This window comes from Heptranchias perlo, chromosome 13, assembly GCF_035084215.1.
Source record: "Heptranchias perlo isolate sHepPer1 chromosome 13, sHepPer1.hap1, whole genome shotgun sequence".
Classification (NCBI taxonomy): domain Eukaryota; kingdom Metazoa; phylum Chordata; class Chondrichthyes; order Hexanchiformes; family Hexanchidae; genus Heptranchias; species Heptranchias perlo.
Genome location: NC_090337.1, coordinates 23409623 through 23428029, shown reverse-complemented (window position 1 = coordinate 23428029; position 18407 = coordinate 23409623). Strand labels below are relative to the sequence as shown.

General features: G+C 39.9%; 1 protein-coding gene across 2 annotated transcripts in view; it reads right to left on the bottom strand.

Annotated features, from left to right (window-relative positions):
- Positions 1-18407, bottom strand: part of LOC137331389 (transferrin receptor protein 1-like) — a 43646-nt gene that overhangs the window by 20237 nt on the left and 5002 nt on the right. For both annotated transcript variants that reach the window (XR_010965448.1, XM_067995156.1), the window contains exons 2-8: positions 14859-14918; positions 14169-14382; positions 11486-11696; positions 10044-10187; positions 6430-6541; positions 4063-4185; positions 67-162 (exon numbers count right to left, since the gene is read on the bottom strand). Coding sequence is in view for 1 of the 2 variants with exons in the window: in XM_067995156.1 (XP_067851257.1) it covers positions 67-162; positions 4063-4185; positions 6430-6541; positions 10044-10187; positions 11486-11696; positions 14169-14382; positions 14859-14918 (960 nt within the window). In the remaining variant the exon portion in view is untranslated. The remainder of the gene's footprint in view (positions 1-66; positions 163-4062; positions 4186-6429; positions 6542-10043; positions 10188-11485; positions 11697-14168; positions 14383-14858; positions 14919-18407) is intronic.

The following is an 18407-nucleotide window of genomic DNA, read 5'->3' as shown; positions in this document are numbered from 1 at the left end:
CCAGCAAGTCATAGCACAGATGTAGATAAAGCTGTAAATTAAACCTTAGACAGCAAACATACTTACATGTCCAAACATAGCTACATCTAGCTGCAGAGCATAATCTCGGTGATCAGGATAGATTAGAACACCTCCAGCTTTCATCTGCTCAGCATTAAAAACCTAAAAAAGAGAAAAAAATATTTAATAGGTTCATCACCACCAGTTAATCTATTTGTAGCTTTTGGTCACCATCTATTTTAAATACAAAATAAGTGGCATCATTAATCTACTACTGGCAGATCTCCCCAGGGCCCAGAGAATGGAATCCAAACTACCATTGGCCCCTTTCAAACCAACATAGCCCCCAATCCCCCCCTGTTTAAAAAGGGAGAAAGGGATAGACAGAGTAATTACAGGCCAGTCAGCCTAACCTTGGTGGTGGGCAAATTACTGGAAACAATTCTGAGGGCCAGTATTAATCGTCATTTAGAAAGGCATGGATTAACCAAGGACAGTCAGCATGTATTTGTTAAGGGAAAGTCGTGTCTGACTAACTTGATCAAATTTTTTGAGGAAGTAGCAAGGAGGGTTGATGAGGGTAGCACATAGTCTTTAGCAAGGCTTTTAACAAGGTCCACATGGCAGACAGATCAGCAAAGTAAATGCCCATGGGATGCAAGGGGAAGTGGCAAGTTGGATCCAGAAATGCCTCAGTGGCAGGAAGCAAACAGTAATGGTCGACGGGTGTTTTTGTGACTGGAAGGCTGTTTCCAGTGGGGTTCCGTAGGGCTCAGTACTAGGTCCATTGCTTTTTATTGTATATACCAATGATTTAGACTTAAACGTAGGGGGCATGATTAAGAAGTTTGCAGATGATACAAAAGTTGGCAGTGTGGTTGATAGTGAGGAAGAATGCTGCAGACTGCAGGAAGGGGTCAACGGACTGGTCAGGTGGGCAGAAAAGTGGCAAATGGAATACAATCCGGAGAAGTGTGAGGTAATGCATTTGGGGAGGGCAAACAAGGCAAGGGAATGCACAATAAATGGTAGGATACAGAGAAGTGTAGAGGAACAGAGGGACCTTGGAGTGCATGTCCACAGATCCCTGAAGATAGCAGGACAGGTAGATAAGGTGATTAAGGCGACCATACAGGATACTTTCCTTTATTAGCCGAGGCAGACTATAACGCGAGGTTATGCTAGTACTGTATAAAACAATAATTGGGCCACAGCTAGAGTACTGTGTACAGTTCTAGTCACTAGAGATGGTAGAGAGGAGATTTAAGAGGATGTTGCCAGGACTGGAGAATTTTAGCTATGAGTAAAGATGGGATAGGCTGGGGTTGTTTTCTATGGAACAGAGGAGGCCGAGGGGAGATTTAATTGAGGTATATAAAATTATCAGGGGCCTAGAATGTGGATAGGAAGGACCGGTTTCTCTTAGCAGCAAAGTCAAAAACCAGGGGGCATAGATTTAAAGTAATTGGTAAAAGAATTAGAGAGGTGTTGAGGAGAAATCTTTTCACCCAGAGGGTGGTGGGGGTCTGGAACTCACTGCCTGAAAGGGTAGTAGAGGCAGAAACCCTCATCACTTTTAAAAAGTACTTGTATACGCACTTGAAGTGCCACAACCTAAAAGGCTACAGACCAAGAGCTAGAAAGTGGGATTAGGCTGGATGGCTCTTTTTTGGTTGGCACGGACGTGATGGGCCGAATGGCCTCCTTCTGTGCTGTAAATTTCTATGATTTCCCTGTTCTTGATCATCAGTTTCATACCCTGATCTATTCACAATGTTTTTGTGCCCTCAGGCACCCCCTACCATTGTAAACTGGTTCTCATCTATATGTACCCAGCTTAAAACACTGAAGTGTTATTTTTCAGCTTCTTAAAAATTAAATTGATGGAAAGATCATGTGTTGGGGTGCACAATATCCTGATCTGTGTCCCTGATGCACGCAGGGAATGCATAAGAAAATTTAGTGCATCATTAGAGTTTGCTGACTGTATATGACCTTTAACAAACTTCCAAACACAAATTACCACATTAAATGCTGACAAGTTCAGCAATGCAGTTTCCATAACTATATTAAAAATATAGAAAGCCTTCCTTCCGAGTCACACTTGTCATATTTTTGCATCAGCTTTTTCCATTTTAAACTTCCACAACCACATTTAGAAACTGCCTATGTAAACTTGTTACACTATTATTGCACTCTACCACCAGTGCTAGTGCTGCAATACCTCAGTTTTGCATCTCCCAGCTTCTCAGCATGTACTGCAGAGAAACTCCTTACATTTCAACCAACTTTACTTCACAAATTGCCTTAAGTTCTGCTTGTTCCTTTTTAAATAGATTGCAACATAAGTTCTTCCAGTTTTTAAACCTGATTATATATAAAATTAAACCCTATTACAAGATCAGTAGGAAGTTAGCAGTTAAAAAGGGAAGTGAAGCAGAACATTTTATACAAAGTCCATCTGCTTATTCAACACAACGAGTTTTCTTAGATACAATTATACCTTGAAAACACATCAGATTCCACATGTATGCGGATGATACCCAGCTCTACCTCACCATCATCCTTCTCGACACCTCCACTGTCTCTCATTTGTCACACTGCTTGTCTGACATCCAGTACTGGATGAGCAAAAATTTCCTCCAACTAAATAGTGCTAAGACTGAAGCCATTGTCTTTGGTCCCTGCTGCAAACTCCGTTCTCAAGCCACCGACTCCATCCCTCTCCCTGGCTACTGTCTAAGGCTGAACCAGACCGTTCGCTACTTTGGCATTCTATCTGACCCTGAGCTGCTCTCCCGACCATATATCCGCTCCATCACTAAGACTGTCTACTTACACCTATAACATATCCCGTCTCCATCCTTGCATCAGCTCAACTGCTGCCGAAACCCTTATCCATGCCTGTTACCTATAGACTCGACTATTCCAAAGCTCTTCTATGTGGCCTCTCATCTTCCACCCTACATAAACTTCAGCTCATCCAAATCTCTGCTGCCCATATCCTAACTCACACCAAGTCCCGTTCTCACATTACTCCTGTGCTCGCTGACCGACATGGCCCGGAGCGCCTCGATTTTAAAATTCTCATCCTTGTTTTCAAATCCCTCTGTGGCTTTGCCCCTCCCTATCTCTATTCTCCTCCAGCCCTACAACCCTCCGAGATCTCTGCGTTCCTCCAATTCTTGCCTCTTGCGCAGCCCCGATTTTAAATTGCTCCACCATTGACGGCCATGCCTTCAGCTGCCTAGGCCTTAAGCTCTGGAATTCCCCATCTAAAGTTCTCTGCCTCGCTCTCCTCCCTTAAGGCGCTCCATAAAACCTACCTCTTTGACCAAGCTTTTGATCACCTGTCCAAATATCACCTTACCTGGCTCGGTGTCAATAATGCTCCTATGAAGCGCCTTGGGACATTCTACTACGTTACAGGTGCTTTTTAAATGCAAGTTGTTATTGTTGTTGCTGCTAAGAGTCATCAACATGAAGGACAACGTAAAGACCTTCACACCAAATAGGCATGATTTTCCTTCTCCTCTCACCAACCCTACTAAAACTGGTTATGTATTTTCACTATTCTGTACAACACAGTATTTTATACATCAAAGGAATCAGAAGTCTACCAGCAGAATTTATCTAAAAAGGCACAAAGCGTCTAGAATAGAAATGCAAAGGACACAGCATGGTAGCCATTTAAGATTTTACCAAGGCCTAATTCAGAATTTGATACAACTAGTATATGTGGTACGGTTTTAACTGCATGGTTTCAGTTATTAGTCAAAAGAGAATGGCCAGTGAATAAAATTAGACAGTCACATTTTCTGCCCTCCACAGAATTCTATTTAGAAACAGAATAGAACAGATCATAGATTTTAATTGACTGAAGTCAAGTCACATCAAAAATCTTTCTATTTCAAGGAATTCTTCTGGCAATTGGAATTCTACCCGTGGGCTTATAATGGTACAAACAACTTTTGAAAATAATAATTAATTTGTAGTCCGGCAGCAAAAAGAAAATTGTAAGAAGTTAACTATGTTTAATTGAATATTCTCCTGAACACACACCTTCTCAGCAAAACTGATCTTTCCTGCACGAACAATGACAACACTGCCATTGACTGGCACATTCATGCTTTTCAAAGTCTTAAAATCTGCTTCAGTTCCATAGTTGCCATATAACAGTTTGCCCTGAAAGAGAGTATGGAATACATTAGTTGAGGCATTAACAGTGTCAGGACTACACCTGTACCCCCCAAACCACCACCCTTTCCCTGGCACAAATTTTACACTTGTTGGCTCAACTCTTACTGACTTGATTTTGCAAAGAATTGTTATGATTCTCAATGTTGGCAGAATTTTCAGGGACAATAGCAAGGAAGAATGTGTCATGCCACTGATTTGCAATATCTGTAGTGAAGAATCAATAATTGTGTAGTATTAATAAGTGTAGTAATAATTGGAAGTTTGATGAATACAGTGACTATTTTTGAAAGTATAATTGGAAAGAAAAATAATTTTAGTATGTTTTAGAATTAATGAACATTTCTGCAAATATAAAGTGAATCATTTGAAAATAGGAGTGAGACACCTATTCAAAACATTGGGTCAGTCCAACAAAGCCCATGGGTTTGAGAGATTAAAATGAGTAGGGCTGGGGGGTACAGCGGGTGCACAAAATTTTAACACCAATACAAAAAAGGTGGAGGGGGAAATTCCAGAGAGGAAATTTTAGAAATTTTTTAATCAATTTTTTTTTAAAACCACTTTAGATCAGCCAGATGGAACTATGGAGGAGTGTGGCAGAACCATTACAGGTTAATGGAAATGTTAATAATGGAATTTCATCTAGAATGCCACCTACTGGCATTACAGGGAAACATGACAGGTGCAGACATGCTAACATTACAATTCCTATAGGAAATGTTTATATTGAGTTATCAATGTAGCGTGCAATCTACATAAAATTTTGAATACATTATAAACATACCCCAGAGCAACCTCGACCATGCCCACTTATGGACAAGATATTCCATTGACTTTTAACTTATATAATTCAATACATTTTCCCCCCCCCCCCCTCCCCAAATGGCAGGCTAGGCTACCTCCTAGTCCTCAATAAATACCTGCTTCAAGAAGCCAGAAGTGCTATAGAATACACATCTATCTCAGTAACTGGAAAACCTATCCCATAGCCTGTGCAATCAATAAGTGACTTTCAAATCTCTTCATAATAAAAAATGTTGGGTGATATGAAACTTAGATACTAAGTTAAAACATTGAAGAAGATAGAGAGTGCACACCCCGCAGGGGTGCAGGGGGGAGGCAGGGGAAGAGGTGAGGAGAGAGCATGAGAGACAGAATGAAAAAAAAAGAAAAAAAAAACAGAAAGACATTAGCATGTCAGTTTATTGAATGTTGAAGGAACAGTGTTGTCATACACGTATGCAAAATCTCAATTTTCAGAAAAAAAACTCATTTGTTATAGTGCCCTTCATGATCTCAGGGTGTCTCAAAGCACTTCACAGCCAATTAATTAATTGTGAGGTGTAGTCACTGTTGTAGGAAAACATGGCAGCCAATTGACATACTGCAGTCTCACAAACAGCAATGAGATAAATGACCAGATAATGTTTGGATGGGGATGGTTGAGGGATAAATGTTGGCCAGGACACCACGAGAACCCCCTTGTTCTTCATGGAATTTTTTTATGTTCACCTGAGAAGGCATACAGGCCTGTTCAATAACCGAAAGACAACACCTCCAACAGTGCAGCACTCCCTCAGTACTGCACTGAAGTGTCAGTCTAGATTATGTGCTCAAGTCTTTGGAGTGGGCCTTGACCCATGACCTACTGACTCAGACAAGAGTGCTACTGTTGAGCCAAGATGGACACCGTTAGCCTACAAAAATAAGTGAATCCCCTTTCACAGGAAAAGAAGCTACAGTCCATACAATTTATTCATGCAAAGTTTTGCAAATAGGAAAAAAGTGAATTTTTATATACAAGCATGATCACTTTTCCATTAACATTTAACAAACATACAAATCTGACATTCCTACGTGGACTACAAAAATTAACACACAGAGCACTATGTACATATTTACTATAGAAAGGAATCTCAGCTCAAGGGATATGGAGATCGGGCAGGAAAATAGAGTTGAGGTCGAAGATCAGCCGTGATCTTATTGAATGGCGGAGCAGGTTCGAAGGGCCATATGGCCTACTCCTGCTCCTAATTCTTATGTTGAGCAAAAAACATGGCTATGCAAAATATCTCACTAGGGGATTTTAAATGGTAGAAGAAATACTGCATTCAAGTTAGCTAGTTTACATTTTAAAAAATCAGTAATAACCTAGGGTAAGCTGCAAATTTACTGGAATACATTTAAGTAACCCACATAAATAAAGATTTGAAAAAGTTTGACCCTTACTGTGAAGTTACCAGTTGCACTGTATGGACAGTAGACCTTTGAATTTTTCTCTTCTAGTTCTATCTCTTTAACCTTTGCACCGTCAACAATCCAGATTCTATTTGGAGATTTGCTAAATGGAAAGAAAGACAGTAAAAAATTTTTTTAGCTACCATTAACTTGTGTTTAGGGTACAGTGGTGTAGTGGTTTTTGTACAGGGCCAGCATCTCAGAGGTTGTGAGTTCAATCTCATCATGGCAAGTTCAGAAACTGAATTCAAAAAAATATTAGGATTTTGTGGGCTAGCACCAAAAAAACCCCAACTCGTACATTAAATGCCTTTTAGGGAACCTGCCGCTCATACAGAGTCTGGAAAAAAACAACTGCCCCTGAACCTGGAATATACAAATGGAATTAATCTGGCCAAAAACCAGGTGAAAGAAAGAATCACTTGAATACGTAAAAAGTTAAACCATACAAAGGTGGTACTTAAGTGCTTCCCCATTTAAGACAACTTTTATGCACCCAAATTAAATTCAAAACAATCTGAATAAAACAGGTTTGTCAGCAGACGACAAGGACATTTCCAAAAAAGACTTGGAAAGGAAATTGCTACTGTTCAGGCATCGCCATTTGTTAAAGCACAAAATAGTTATCAAAAGTACAACCAAAAAGTCTTCCAGCTTATGGAACAAAGCTATATGGCCCTTCACAACAATGTATGGCCCTTACTAATAAGATCAATACAAGAATGCAGTGACTAAAATTGGTCAACTACAGATTCAATCTTCATACTATTCTTTGGATCTTGCAATCTGATCAGTATTCTAATTGATCAACTGTAAGACCAAACTAATAAAACCCCATTTCAAAGCTGGCCATTTTATGCATTACGATCACAATCAAATAATGGAAACCATGTGCCATGTTGCTTTTTTAAAAAAAAGGTTGTTTTAAAGTACATTTATAGAGAATGCTTTGCAGTAATTGTCTTTCAAAAGGAACTGACCTCCCAAGGCTATAGTCACAGGAAATGGAAACAGTAGGATTCACCCATGGACACTTGCAGTGTGGGTTAGCAGCAGCCACTGCATGCATGCACATACAGCAGTAAAGTGTCACAAGCAAAACGAGAATAGACCGGCACAGATAACCTGATAGCAAAGAGCAAGAGGAAGCGCTCTGATAAGGAAGCAAAACACGAGGACCAGCCTGCTGAGAAAGAAAAGGAGGCCGGCAGAAGTGAAGGCTGGTGAACGTATGACAAGATGCAATGGGTAACTGAATTGATAAGCATGCAGAACTTGAGTTATTTAACTTTGTGCATCTTTAGGTTATATATGATGGGTTATAGGCAAGGCATAGAGGTGGGGGGCAGGGGTAGAGAAACAATATGGCCATTAGTAGCTTTTCCTACCTGAAATTATGAGCAAATCACAAGGCTATTTGAGCCACAAAAAAAGACATTTTTTGCACTAAATATAAAGCGTGGTGTGCAATACACAGGCCCCTAATGACGTGGATGAATACCTAATCCAGAGTCTAGCCTCCCTACACTTTAGTTATGGGTACGCAGAGTAAAAGACAAAGGTGAGCCTCATTTGTTCAGCACCAGGTATAACGGGCACACAGAATATCAAATCAGACAGGATACCAACATTGCATATTTTACTTAACAAGTGATCTATGGCAAATCAAACACTAAACAATGGCAAATGAAGACACACCTTCTTCAAAAATCAACTTAGAACTGAAATATTGTGGTAGAGTTTCCACTTTGGGCATAATTGGTAAATTGCACCAAAATGCACTTGAAATTGCTCTGGTTAGGTTACAGTTCAAGTTTCTGCTAAAATTTATTTGCATAATCACAAACGTAAAATCTTCCATGATCCAGCACAGTTGGGTAGCATACTAGAAGGCAATTGTTTTTCTCCCCCCACAGTTTCCATTAAAAAGTTTTCCTTGATGTATTTAAGAGTGGTAACCTGGTGCAGTTTTATTAATACAGCTGAAAATGGGTTTCTCAACAAAAATAAGCATTTTTATTAAGGGTGTCTAGTTTTTCACCTGAGTGTAACTGGATTTAAAATCACTGAAAATGACTTTAAAAACCTACACTGAACCATTTAAGAGTTTCATTGGTGTACGCTAGTCAGTTGCTTAGTAAATTAAATATTTTTCGATGTGAAAAGAAACTTTGAAAACATCCCTCCTAGTGCCTGTGCGCCTAAGAAAAGGGGTGCAATTTGAAGAGCGGAAGGATTAGAGGGGACATGAGGAAAAACTTTTTTACCCAGAGGGTGGTGGGTGTATGGAATTCACTGCCCGAATTGGTGGTAGAGGCAGGGACCCTCAAATCTTTTAAAAAGTACCTGGACCTGCACGGCTACGGACCGGGTGCTGGTTGGTGGGATTAGAATGGGCACCTGGTTGTTCTTCGAGCCAGCACGGACACAATGGGCCGAATGGCTCCCTTCTGTGCTGTATCTTTTCTATGGTACTAAGAGCCTTCCCAAACCTGCACCATCGGTGGAAACTCGCAATTTTGACCTGGGGCACGTGGCCAGGGCCTGATTTGAGCGAAATGAATTTTGAGCCAGCATAAAAGATTGCGGGAAACACAAACGCAGGTGGTTTTTGGCATAACCCACTTACGTTTAAAATTCCCCGAACTTTTGTGCAGGTTTGGCCAATTGTGCTGGAATCTCTACCCCATTATATTGGGTGAATTCTGCACTCCTTCAGCCTATGCACAAGAATAATCTTTCCAGCCAATTTCCCTCTTCTGAAGGATCATCTCCAAAACATTAAGTTCTCTTACTCTTTCAGATGCTGATTAACTTGGTGTTCATTTTTCACTTTTCAGTTTGTGAAATTGGGGAAAATTGAAGCTAATTTCCTGACTTGTCACCTCCTGTGGACTGTTCTTTGTGTACCATAAACCTCTCAGCTGCCACTGGCTGCAAACAATCCAAATTAAATTTTTTCCTCTCCTCTCAAAACCCCAAAGCTTAAGTGCTCACAAATATGGATTGTCAAACCAGCTTCATTTCCTACCTTAAATCTGAAGAATTTAATAGCACCTCACCCAGTCACAAGCTATTACAAGGCTCTATGACCTAGCTGCTGAATGCAACATTTGATAGGTGTTAACGGGTTAACTTTTGGAAGTAAATGCAAATGCTGACCCCTGTCCTGGCTAACTTAACAACAGCAGACCTATCTTGTGACAGACTAGCAACAATCCATTGTGCTTCAGACATAGCAGTATCTGTAAAACCTACACTTTACAATTGCAGCAAATGATTTGAAACACAGAACTGCATTTTCAAGAGATCTTTTCCCATGAGAATCATAGATGGAAAAAAAGGCTTTTTGATAATTCAATCTCCCACTCAAGTTCAAAAAAAATGGCATACTTCACATTTGAAAGTAACAGGAATTGAAATTGCTGTAAAGCAAGCATTCTGTCCAGCAAGCTATACTGAAGGTGAAGATCATACAATTCTTGGTAAAAGCACATCACACTATTTTACATGCTATATAAAGTTTGTAATTATCATGCAGCATCTTCAGCTTATGCAATAAACTCAGTCACAGTTGCTCATTGTGCACTTTCCACAGCACTAACCTGTTAACCTGCAGAGTTACGTAGTGCGTGTCAAACCAGACATTGCGCTGGCCAAGCTTCTCCAAAAACTGTTCTCGGATATACCGAGTGATAGTCAGGTCTCCCTCGGATCCAGTTTCACGATTGCTGGTCTGAGAAACTTTGCTGATAAAATAAGAGACAGATTTGGTCAGCAGCAGTTGCCATTACTAACAACTTGCATTTAGACAGCACCGTTAATGGTTGGAGATGGAGCAGTAGTTGGTACGGACAAATGGGCCGAGGGTGTGTGTGTTTTTTCTTGAGGGGGTGATGATAGCAGTTTTGAAAGAGGGGCTGTGTCTAAAGAAAGGGAACCATTAGTCATGTCAGCTGAAGCCATTCACAATGCTGAAGATCACGAAGATGGCTTGACAACAAATGGGGGAGAGGGAAAATGAATTGAGAGAGCTGATCATCCAAATGTGAGGTCATCCACTTTGGATCAAAAAAGGATAGAACAGGGTACTTTCTAAATGGTAAAAAGTTAAAAACTGTGGATGTCCAAAGGGACTTAGGGGGTTCAGGTACATAGATCATTGAAGTGTCATGAACAGGTGCAGAAAATAATCAAGAAGGCAAATGGAATGTTGGCCTTTATATCTAGAGGACTAGAGTACAAGGGGGCAGAAGTTATGCTGCAGCGATACAAAACCCTGGTTAGACCACACCTGGAGTACTGTGAGCAGTTCTGGGCACCGCACCTTCGCAAGGACATATTGGCCTTGGAGAGAGTGCAGCGTAGGTTTACTAGAATGATACCCGGACTTCAAGGGTTAAGTTACGAGGAGAGATTACACAAATTGGGGTTGTATTCTCTAGCGTTTCGAAGGTTAAAGGGTGATCTGATCGAAGATTATAAGATATTAAGGGGAACAGATAGGGTGGATAGAGAGAAACTATTTCCGCTGGTTGGGGATTCTAGGAGTAGGGTGCACAGTCTAAAAATTAGAGCCAGACCTTTTAGGAGTGAGATTAGAAAACATTTCTACACACAAAGGGTTGTAGAAGTTTGGAACTCTCTTCCACAAATGGCAATTGATACTAGCTCAATTGCTAAGTTTAAATCTGAGATAGATAGCTTTTTGGCAACCAAAGGTATTAAGGGATATGGGCCAAAGGCAGGTATATGGAGCTAGATCACAGATCAGCCATGATCTTATCAAATGGCGGAGCAGGCACGAGGGGCTGAATGGCCTACTCCTGTTCCTATGGTCATCAGAATTTCTAAATAAATATGAATATCTGAGCCCTTACATTTAGTGAATTTAGAGCTGCTGATTTGTGGTGACTGTGCAGCACTTGTACACATTATGTAAATTGGGCAATGCTAAAACACTCTAGCCAGATACCAGAGCTGAGTGACAAGTTTAACTTTCCTGTAACAGGAAGTATCTTACAGGACATAATCATAGCCTGCTTACCGAATGTTAAGCACCAGATTTGATGAATTCAGAACATCCTGTAGCATTTTCTTAAGATCACTGAAATGGAGTGATGAAAACTCTTTATCCACAACATAATCATCATCATCATCATCTTCTTCTGAGATAAATGGATCTGGTGTTGTTTCTGACACAGAAAGGGACTTCCCTGGTGCTCGACCACGAAATGCCAGGTAACCAACTAGAAACCCTAAAGGCCAGAAGAATCAGAAATATACAATTAATGTTTTAACAGTATAATACCCAAAACAGTTTACCAATAAGTGCATTTTGAAATGCATATTAGATAAAACGCATTAACAAAATTGTCAGTTTGCCAGAACAAATGCAAGATGTTTGAAATGTTGGACCCTGTACAAAAATCTAAAATTCTATAAGTCAAATGTTACACTGATGACAATTCAGTGTTCACAGCATTACTCAAAATATAGACCTATACATTTATAGCACAGAAGACCATTCCATTCAACATGTCTGTGCCAGCTTTTTGCTTGAGCAATCCAAAACTAATCCCACTGCCTTGCTTTCTCCACATAGCCCTGTGGCTTCCTCTACTTCAAACATTTATCCATTAAAAGGATGAATAATGTCTCTCAACCACTCCTTATGACCAAGCATTTCATGCTCCAACAATCCTCTACAAAAAGAAACTTCCAAGCACTCTTCTCACTCAGTGACTACTTTAAATGAATGACCTCTCAACACTAACACTCTTTTACCAACCCCCCCACCACCACCACCTTACACATCTCCAGGGAAGCATCCCCTGTCCAAATCCAAGCCTCATCTTAATTATAGCTACTATATTACATCACTCCAGATATTAATGCTTTTAACACTCCAAATTTGTGATAAATGCATGTACATTCATTAATATGCATATACACTCAATCGTTTTGACAAGTTGACCATTATTTCTTTGTGGTTCTGAAATTAATTTTTTGATGTCCATCACCTATTCCACAAGAGAATTTATCTCACTATGTCAGCCTTAACCCCACCCACCCCCCACCTTTCTCCTCCGATAGTGAGAAATTATCAAATTTTAGTTAAGCCTTCTGCTCACGTTTCAACAGCTTTATTAATCCCGCATTCCCTCTCTAGTCAAACGTAGACTCCTCCCCACCCTATTAGTTTAAATCATCCCTCCCACTTCCCTTTTTACCCTTGCTGCAAAGGCACTGATGCAGTTTCAGTTCTGCCAAAGGCTGTCCCTTACATAAAATCTTCCCTTGCTTCACAACTCACGCCAATGCCCCAAGAATGTGAACCCTTCCACCCTACACCAGCCGACTGAGCTACCTAATCTTCTTCTCCTTAACCTATCAGCGTTTGGCACAGGAATCAGATTACAACTACCCTGCGGGTTGTGCTTATCAATCTACTACTTTACTCCTTAAACTCCCTCTGCATGGCCTCAAATGTGCTTCTACCTAGGTCATTGGTTCTAACATGGACCAAGATTTTTGGCTGCTTGTCCTCCCTTCCCAGATGTTTTTCCACCCATTCTGTGACGTCCTTCACCCTGGCACCAAGGCGGCAACATACCAATTGGGACACAGTCACATGCACAAAAAAGGCCATCTATTCCTCTGACTATAGAATTCCCACTACCACTCTGCCGTTTTTGTAGTCTACCTGACTCTTCCTCTCACTCTCACCCCATCCCCAGGCAGTCACTTGCTCCACAATGCCACATGACACTAGGGACCATAAGTCACCGTCCACCTCATACCCGTCCAACTAAGGGGTTGATTTTCATTTTGGACGCTTGATGTCGGCAGGAGGCCTGAAGGATTGTTGTGATTGGGCCTCATTCAAATACGAATGGAGAACTGCCAGCACCTTTCGAGGATTCGCAGGCAGCTTAACAATTGGGTTGGGGGAGGGAGGAAGAAAAGATATGGCATTTCATCCCAAAACAGAAGCAATGGTGTGGACTAAGTGAATAGCTCGGAGAGGTGTGATGGGCTGAAATGGCTTCTTCTGTGCTGCAAATTCTATAATTCTAGGGTCAGAGATAGAAGGGGGTTCAAAAGGCACATTGACCACACCAGTTGCTCCAAAAAAATTCTACCGTACCAAGTCCACTATTAGAGCTTTTGGGGAAAATGTGAAGAGTACAAGACTAATGGATCAACAAGTTTCACTTCTGTAAAGTGGTTGCATGACAAGCTCACATTAAGAACTGCATTATTTCCCCTAAGGGTCTGAGATAGGGTTATGGCTTGAAATTTAACAACTACAAAGTGACTGGACATTGCAGAGATCAGACAACTGCATTATTTCATTTTTTTTTTAAATTACAGAAATAAAGTACGCAGCAGAGCCCCAGCAAAACACTACTGGAGTTGACATCTCAGAAGACTGATAGCTACAATTGCTTCAATGCAATTTAATTGGACCGTTAGTTAAGTATCCAGTAAAAAAAAGTTTAGTGCAATTCAAAACATTATAACTGCATTAAGGTTTACCATCAATCCAATTTTGCAGGTAGGAAATCACCAATCACAAACTTCAATGTAGATATAAAAATTGACTTTGACCTAACATAACCACAGCATCACTAAAGCACAACTCCTCCCCACCCCTCCAGATTTCTGTGACGAACAGAGAAAAGGATGAAAATTGTATGAGTCAGACAGAAAAGGGTCATTCTTACCTATTAGAAAGAGGAGCAATATAGCAGTCATCAAAAAGCACATGCTTTTCCAGTTATTGTGAGGTTTCTCTATGTGAGTCTCCATGCCATCTGCCATTGCATCGCCCATCTCATCATTCTCAGTCTCTGCTAGTTTCATCTCAACTCTGCTGCCATCCCCATCTGTTTGGCGTGTTAGACTGAAACGAGTGTATGATCTTGGCTCACCTCCAAACTAAAAGAAAAAAAAAGCAATGTTACTCTTGATGGCTGCAATACTCGCAACAATAATGGACATTTTAAAAACTATATGCATGTGCAAAATTAATGAACTTAAGTAGATTTTAAACAAGTGGCTAGCTCAACTGACTAACTGTAGAAGAAAAAGAAAAATCTTTTGTCTACTGATGTATAGATAACACAAGTTCAATGAGAACACCATGCAAACGTGAGATCCTCCAACTCACCACCACCCCCGCTCCCCACCCCACGATCGATCTCATGGGGCTCAAATCAAGAGACACGTCATGTATAAAAGACTTGTGATATAGTCCAATTTGCAACATCAATATCACAATATGAAATACCACCTCACCTTCAAAAAAACTTAAGTGACCGTTTGAATCAAACTGCACTACTCCCAGGCCATTAAAATGAGACCAACTGTTTCACCATGCAACAAAACAGGACATTAAAAGAGTAATTTCTTACCAAGTTAGAAATGACTGATCTAGCACTATCCATTTTGGGATTGTGATGAAGTTTAGATACCTGAAAAAAGAAAAAAAGTTACTAGATCAGCAGCAAGCATCAGTACCAACATTCTACTATCACAGAGGTTCAATGTTCTCCATTTATTGTTTTACCTGAATCATAACAGCACAGAAGGAGGCCATTCGACCAATCAAGCCTGTGCCAGCTCTTTGCAAGAGCAATTCAGTTAGTCCCAATCCCCCGCTCTTTCCCTGTAGCCCTGCAAATTTTTATCCAATTCCTTTTTGAAAGCCACGACTGAATCTGCATCCACCACCCTTTCAAGCAGCGCATTCCAGATCATAACTATTCACAGCATAAAAAAATATTTCCTCACATCGCCTTTGGTTCTTTTGCCAATCACCTTAAATCCGTGTCCTCTAGTTCTCGACCCTTCTGCCAATCGGAACAGTTTCTCTTTATTTACTTTATCTAAACCAGTCATGATTTTGAGCATTTCTATCAAATCTCCTCTCAACCTTCTCTACTCTAAGGCAAACACCCCAGCTTCTCCAGTCTAGCCACGTAATTGAAGTCCCTCGTTCCTGGAACAATTACAGAATCATTTAGATAACTTCTCCATCCTCCACAGAAAATTGATTTGAACTAAATATCTAAACCCAATTAGAACTGAGCTGAAAGGGTTGAAAAGCATTCTTCCAAGAATTTCCCTCAAAGTGTTTCATGGATTTAGAAACTGAAGACAATCTAAGAAAATCTTAGATGATCTAAATGTATGGCAATGCCATCAGCATCTTCACCAGCTTCAAGTTTTCCTTTAAGCCACGTGGGGAGAGAGTAAGGACAGAAACAAGAGAAATTCTCCCCAAACCAAATCAGCCCTCAAGCTAGAGGTGCTCAAACCCTGCTGTTGAAGTGCTGAATAGTTTACTCACCACTACTAAAATCACACATCATGCTGCCAGCAGTTAATAGGAGCTTCTGCAGAACAAGTCTAGTTCTACAAGCTTCCTCTCTGAGAAAACACTAAGTGCTCACAGTTCTCATCTAGTTGCCCAACAGTATCCAATTATTAATTGAAGGAGAGTCTGAATGTCAGTTGGCAAATGAACAGATTATTTTCAAACCACTCAAGTTGAGAGTTTATTTTTCTGCCACGAAACCTACTGCATCTTCAGTATTTATTCTAGTGCAATAATATATAATTTTAGAGCAAGAGGCTCTCTGTTCAATGAGTGACTCTTCATGTTTGGTCTATTGTATTGTTAACAGCATGAATGCCACAGCAGTCAACTAGTTCAGTATTTTACCATACATCATCAAATGATCCTGTTTATTCTCATCATGCCTTTGTTCTATACATAGTATATTGCATGCACAGAGGAATTAATGAGAAAAGTTCCATCAAATATTGTGACCAAAGAACTGAAATTCCAGAATGTCTTAACTTGAGGAAAAAGTAAAACACTAAAGAATGCATTCATCAAAGATGAAAACACAATGTGGAAACGAGCTGATAAAGACTAACAATAATTTTTACACCATCCACTAATGTCATTCTCTCCAATAAGGTTTAGTTTGTTTGGCCTTTAACTTGCACAGAATTATTTTGTAATCTCCAGGCATGATTATTAAGGCAACATTTAGGACAGATATTATCAGGTTGTGATAAGGTTAGAAAACAGGGAGCCAGAGATAAGAGTTAGTCAACACTAAAATTAATTAATTGTTTTTGGATGGTATGCAGAGCTTGGAATGGTTTAGTCCCCAGCGACCCATTATCAGAACTCTTGCATGGCTATCAAATAACCCTGCTCATGAAGGCATTACTGTATGTTCTTACTGTACCAAACTGTCCTTGACATTAAGCGGAGTAAAATGCAATTCTGTTTTAGCAAAGACAGACTTTTCCACTTTCAAATAGGTTGAGCTAATTCCAGCACCAATTGTAAAATAACATGGCTATAAAATTAGAGGCTTGAAAATGTTTTGATCCCTTTATACTGTACCCATTGGCTATAACTTAAACAATTCTATAAAAAGAAAAAAACTCATTCATATTTCCAATAAAGCCTCAAGAGAATCTATACTCCTGCACACTCATTTCAAGGCAGATGACTATGCGAAAGGGTTACTTAATCAAATCAGGGCAGTTGGATTGGGACTGCAGCTGTAAACACTCTGAATGGATGCTGGGGGGGGGGGGGGAAGGGGGAGAAAGAGAAACAAAAAAAATTAAAGAAGTCCTACAAAATTAATTGCTTCCCAGTTATTAACAAGTGAACTTTCTTAAACTCTAGTTTAAGAATTGCTCCGCACATCTATTGTTTGGTAACTGCAAATATTAAAGATATTTCCCAATGCTTGGGAGGTGACCATTATTCAGGTGCTGGAACTGGAACTACTTTTATAGGTAAGGAATGGGCATACAGGCTAAATAGTAAAACTTTAAAAGGAGTAGAGAACCTTTGGGGTTCAGATATAGAATACTGTGTCTAGTTTTGGCCACCTTATTTTCAGAGATTTACTAGATTATGCGAAGGATTACAGGTTTTAATTATGAGGAGAGACTTAAAAAAGTGTCTTTTCATTAGCACAAAGAAGGTTAAGAGGAAGTGTTCCAAATTATGAGGAGTTTTAATAAGGCAAAAGCAGGAAGATCTATTTCCAATGGTCAGTGAATCAGTAACTAAAGGGCATAAATTTAAGATCATCACCAAAAGAGCAAAGGAGGAGTTTAGGAGAATTTTGGTATGCAGAGGGTTACGAGGACATGGAATATCCTACCAGACTCAGTGGTGGAAGCAGAATCCATAAGTGTTTATAAGGGAGATGGATAAATATTTGATAAAGAAAAGTTTCAAAAGAGGAATGGGAAGCAGAACAGGACTAAGTGGATAGCTCTGAAAGCCAGCATAGGTGTGAAGGGATGAATGGCCTCCTCCTGTGCTGTAAAATTCTATGAATTTCTACATGTGCAAAGTTTTCAGCAAGGATTTTGTTTACACACTGGAGCAGGAGAAGCACAATGTATATAGTCAGCTTCATAAAATGGCATTTAACTCAGTTGTCATTTACAATAGAAAGTTCACACTGAAGAATAAGAGAGTATTGAAAATTTAGTTGAGTCGCTGGCTGAAAAGCCAATCGTTTCTGAACCAGTGGACTTAATTGTGGAAGTCATTAAAATTTAAACAGGAATCATGATTTGTACTCCATGTTTGGTTATTTGTCTGGCATCTTCTGTATATGAAAAATTATCTTGAAAATGCTAATAAATACACAGGGTCTGAAATAAATTTGAAGTCACCTTACGTCTTGACATTTGGTTTACCTTTCAGAACAAGATAGCTACACCAGATGGTGCAACTGAAATGCAGCTCCCATGGGTGGTAGCACTAAGCACTTTCTACAGTAGTAGCTCAATAATTAATGCTTAATTGAGCTTTACTTCAGAATGTCAATAAATTAAAGCTGCTTGAGGTGGAACCCAAGAGAACACATTAAAGGACTTCTTAAAAAAAAATGTTTCTTCATTATTATGGA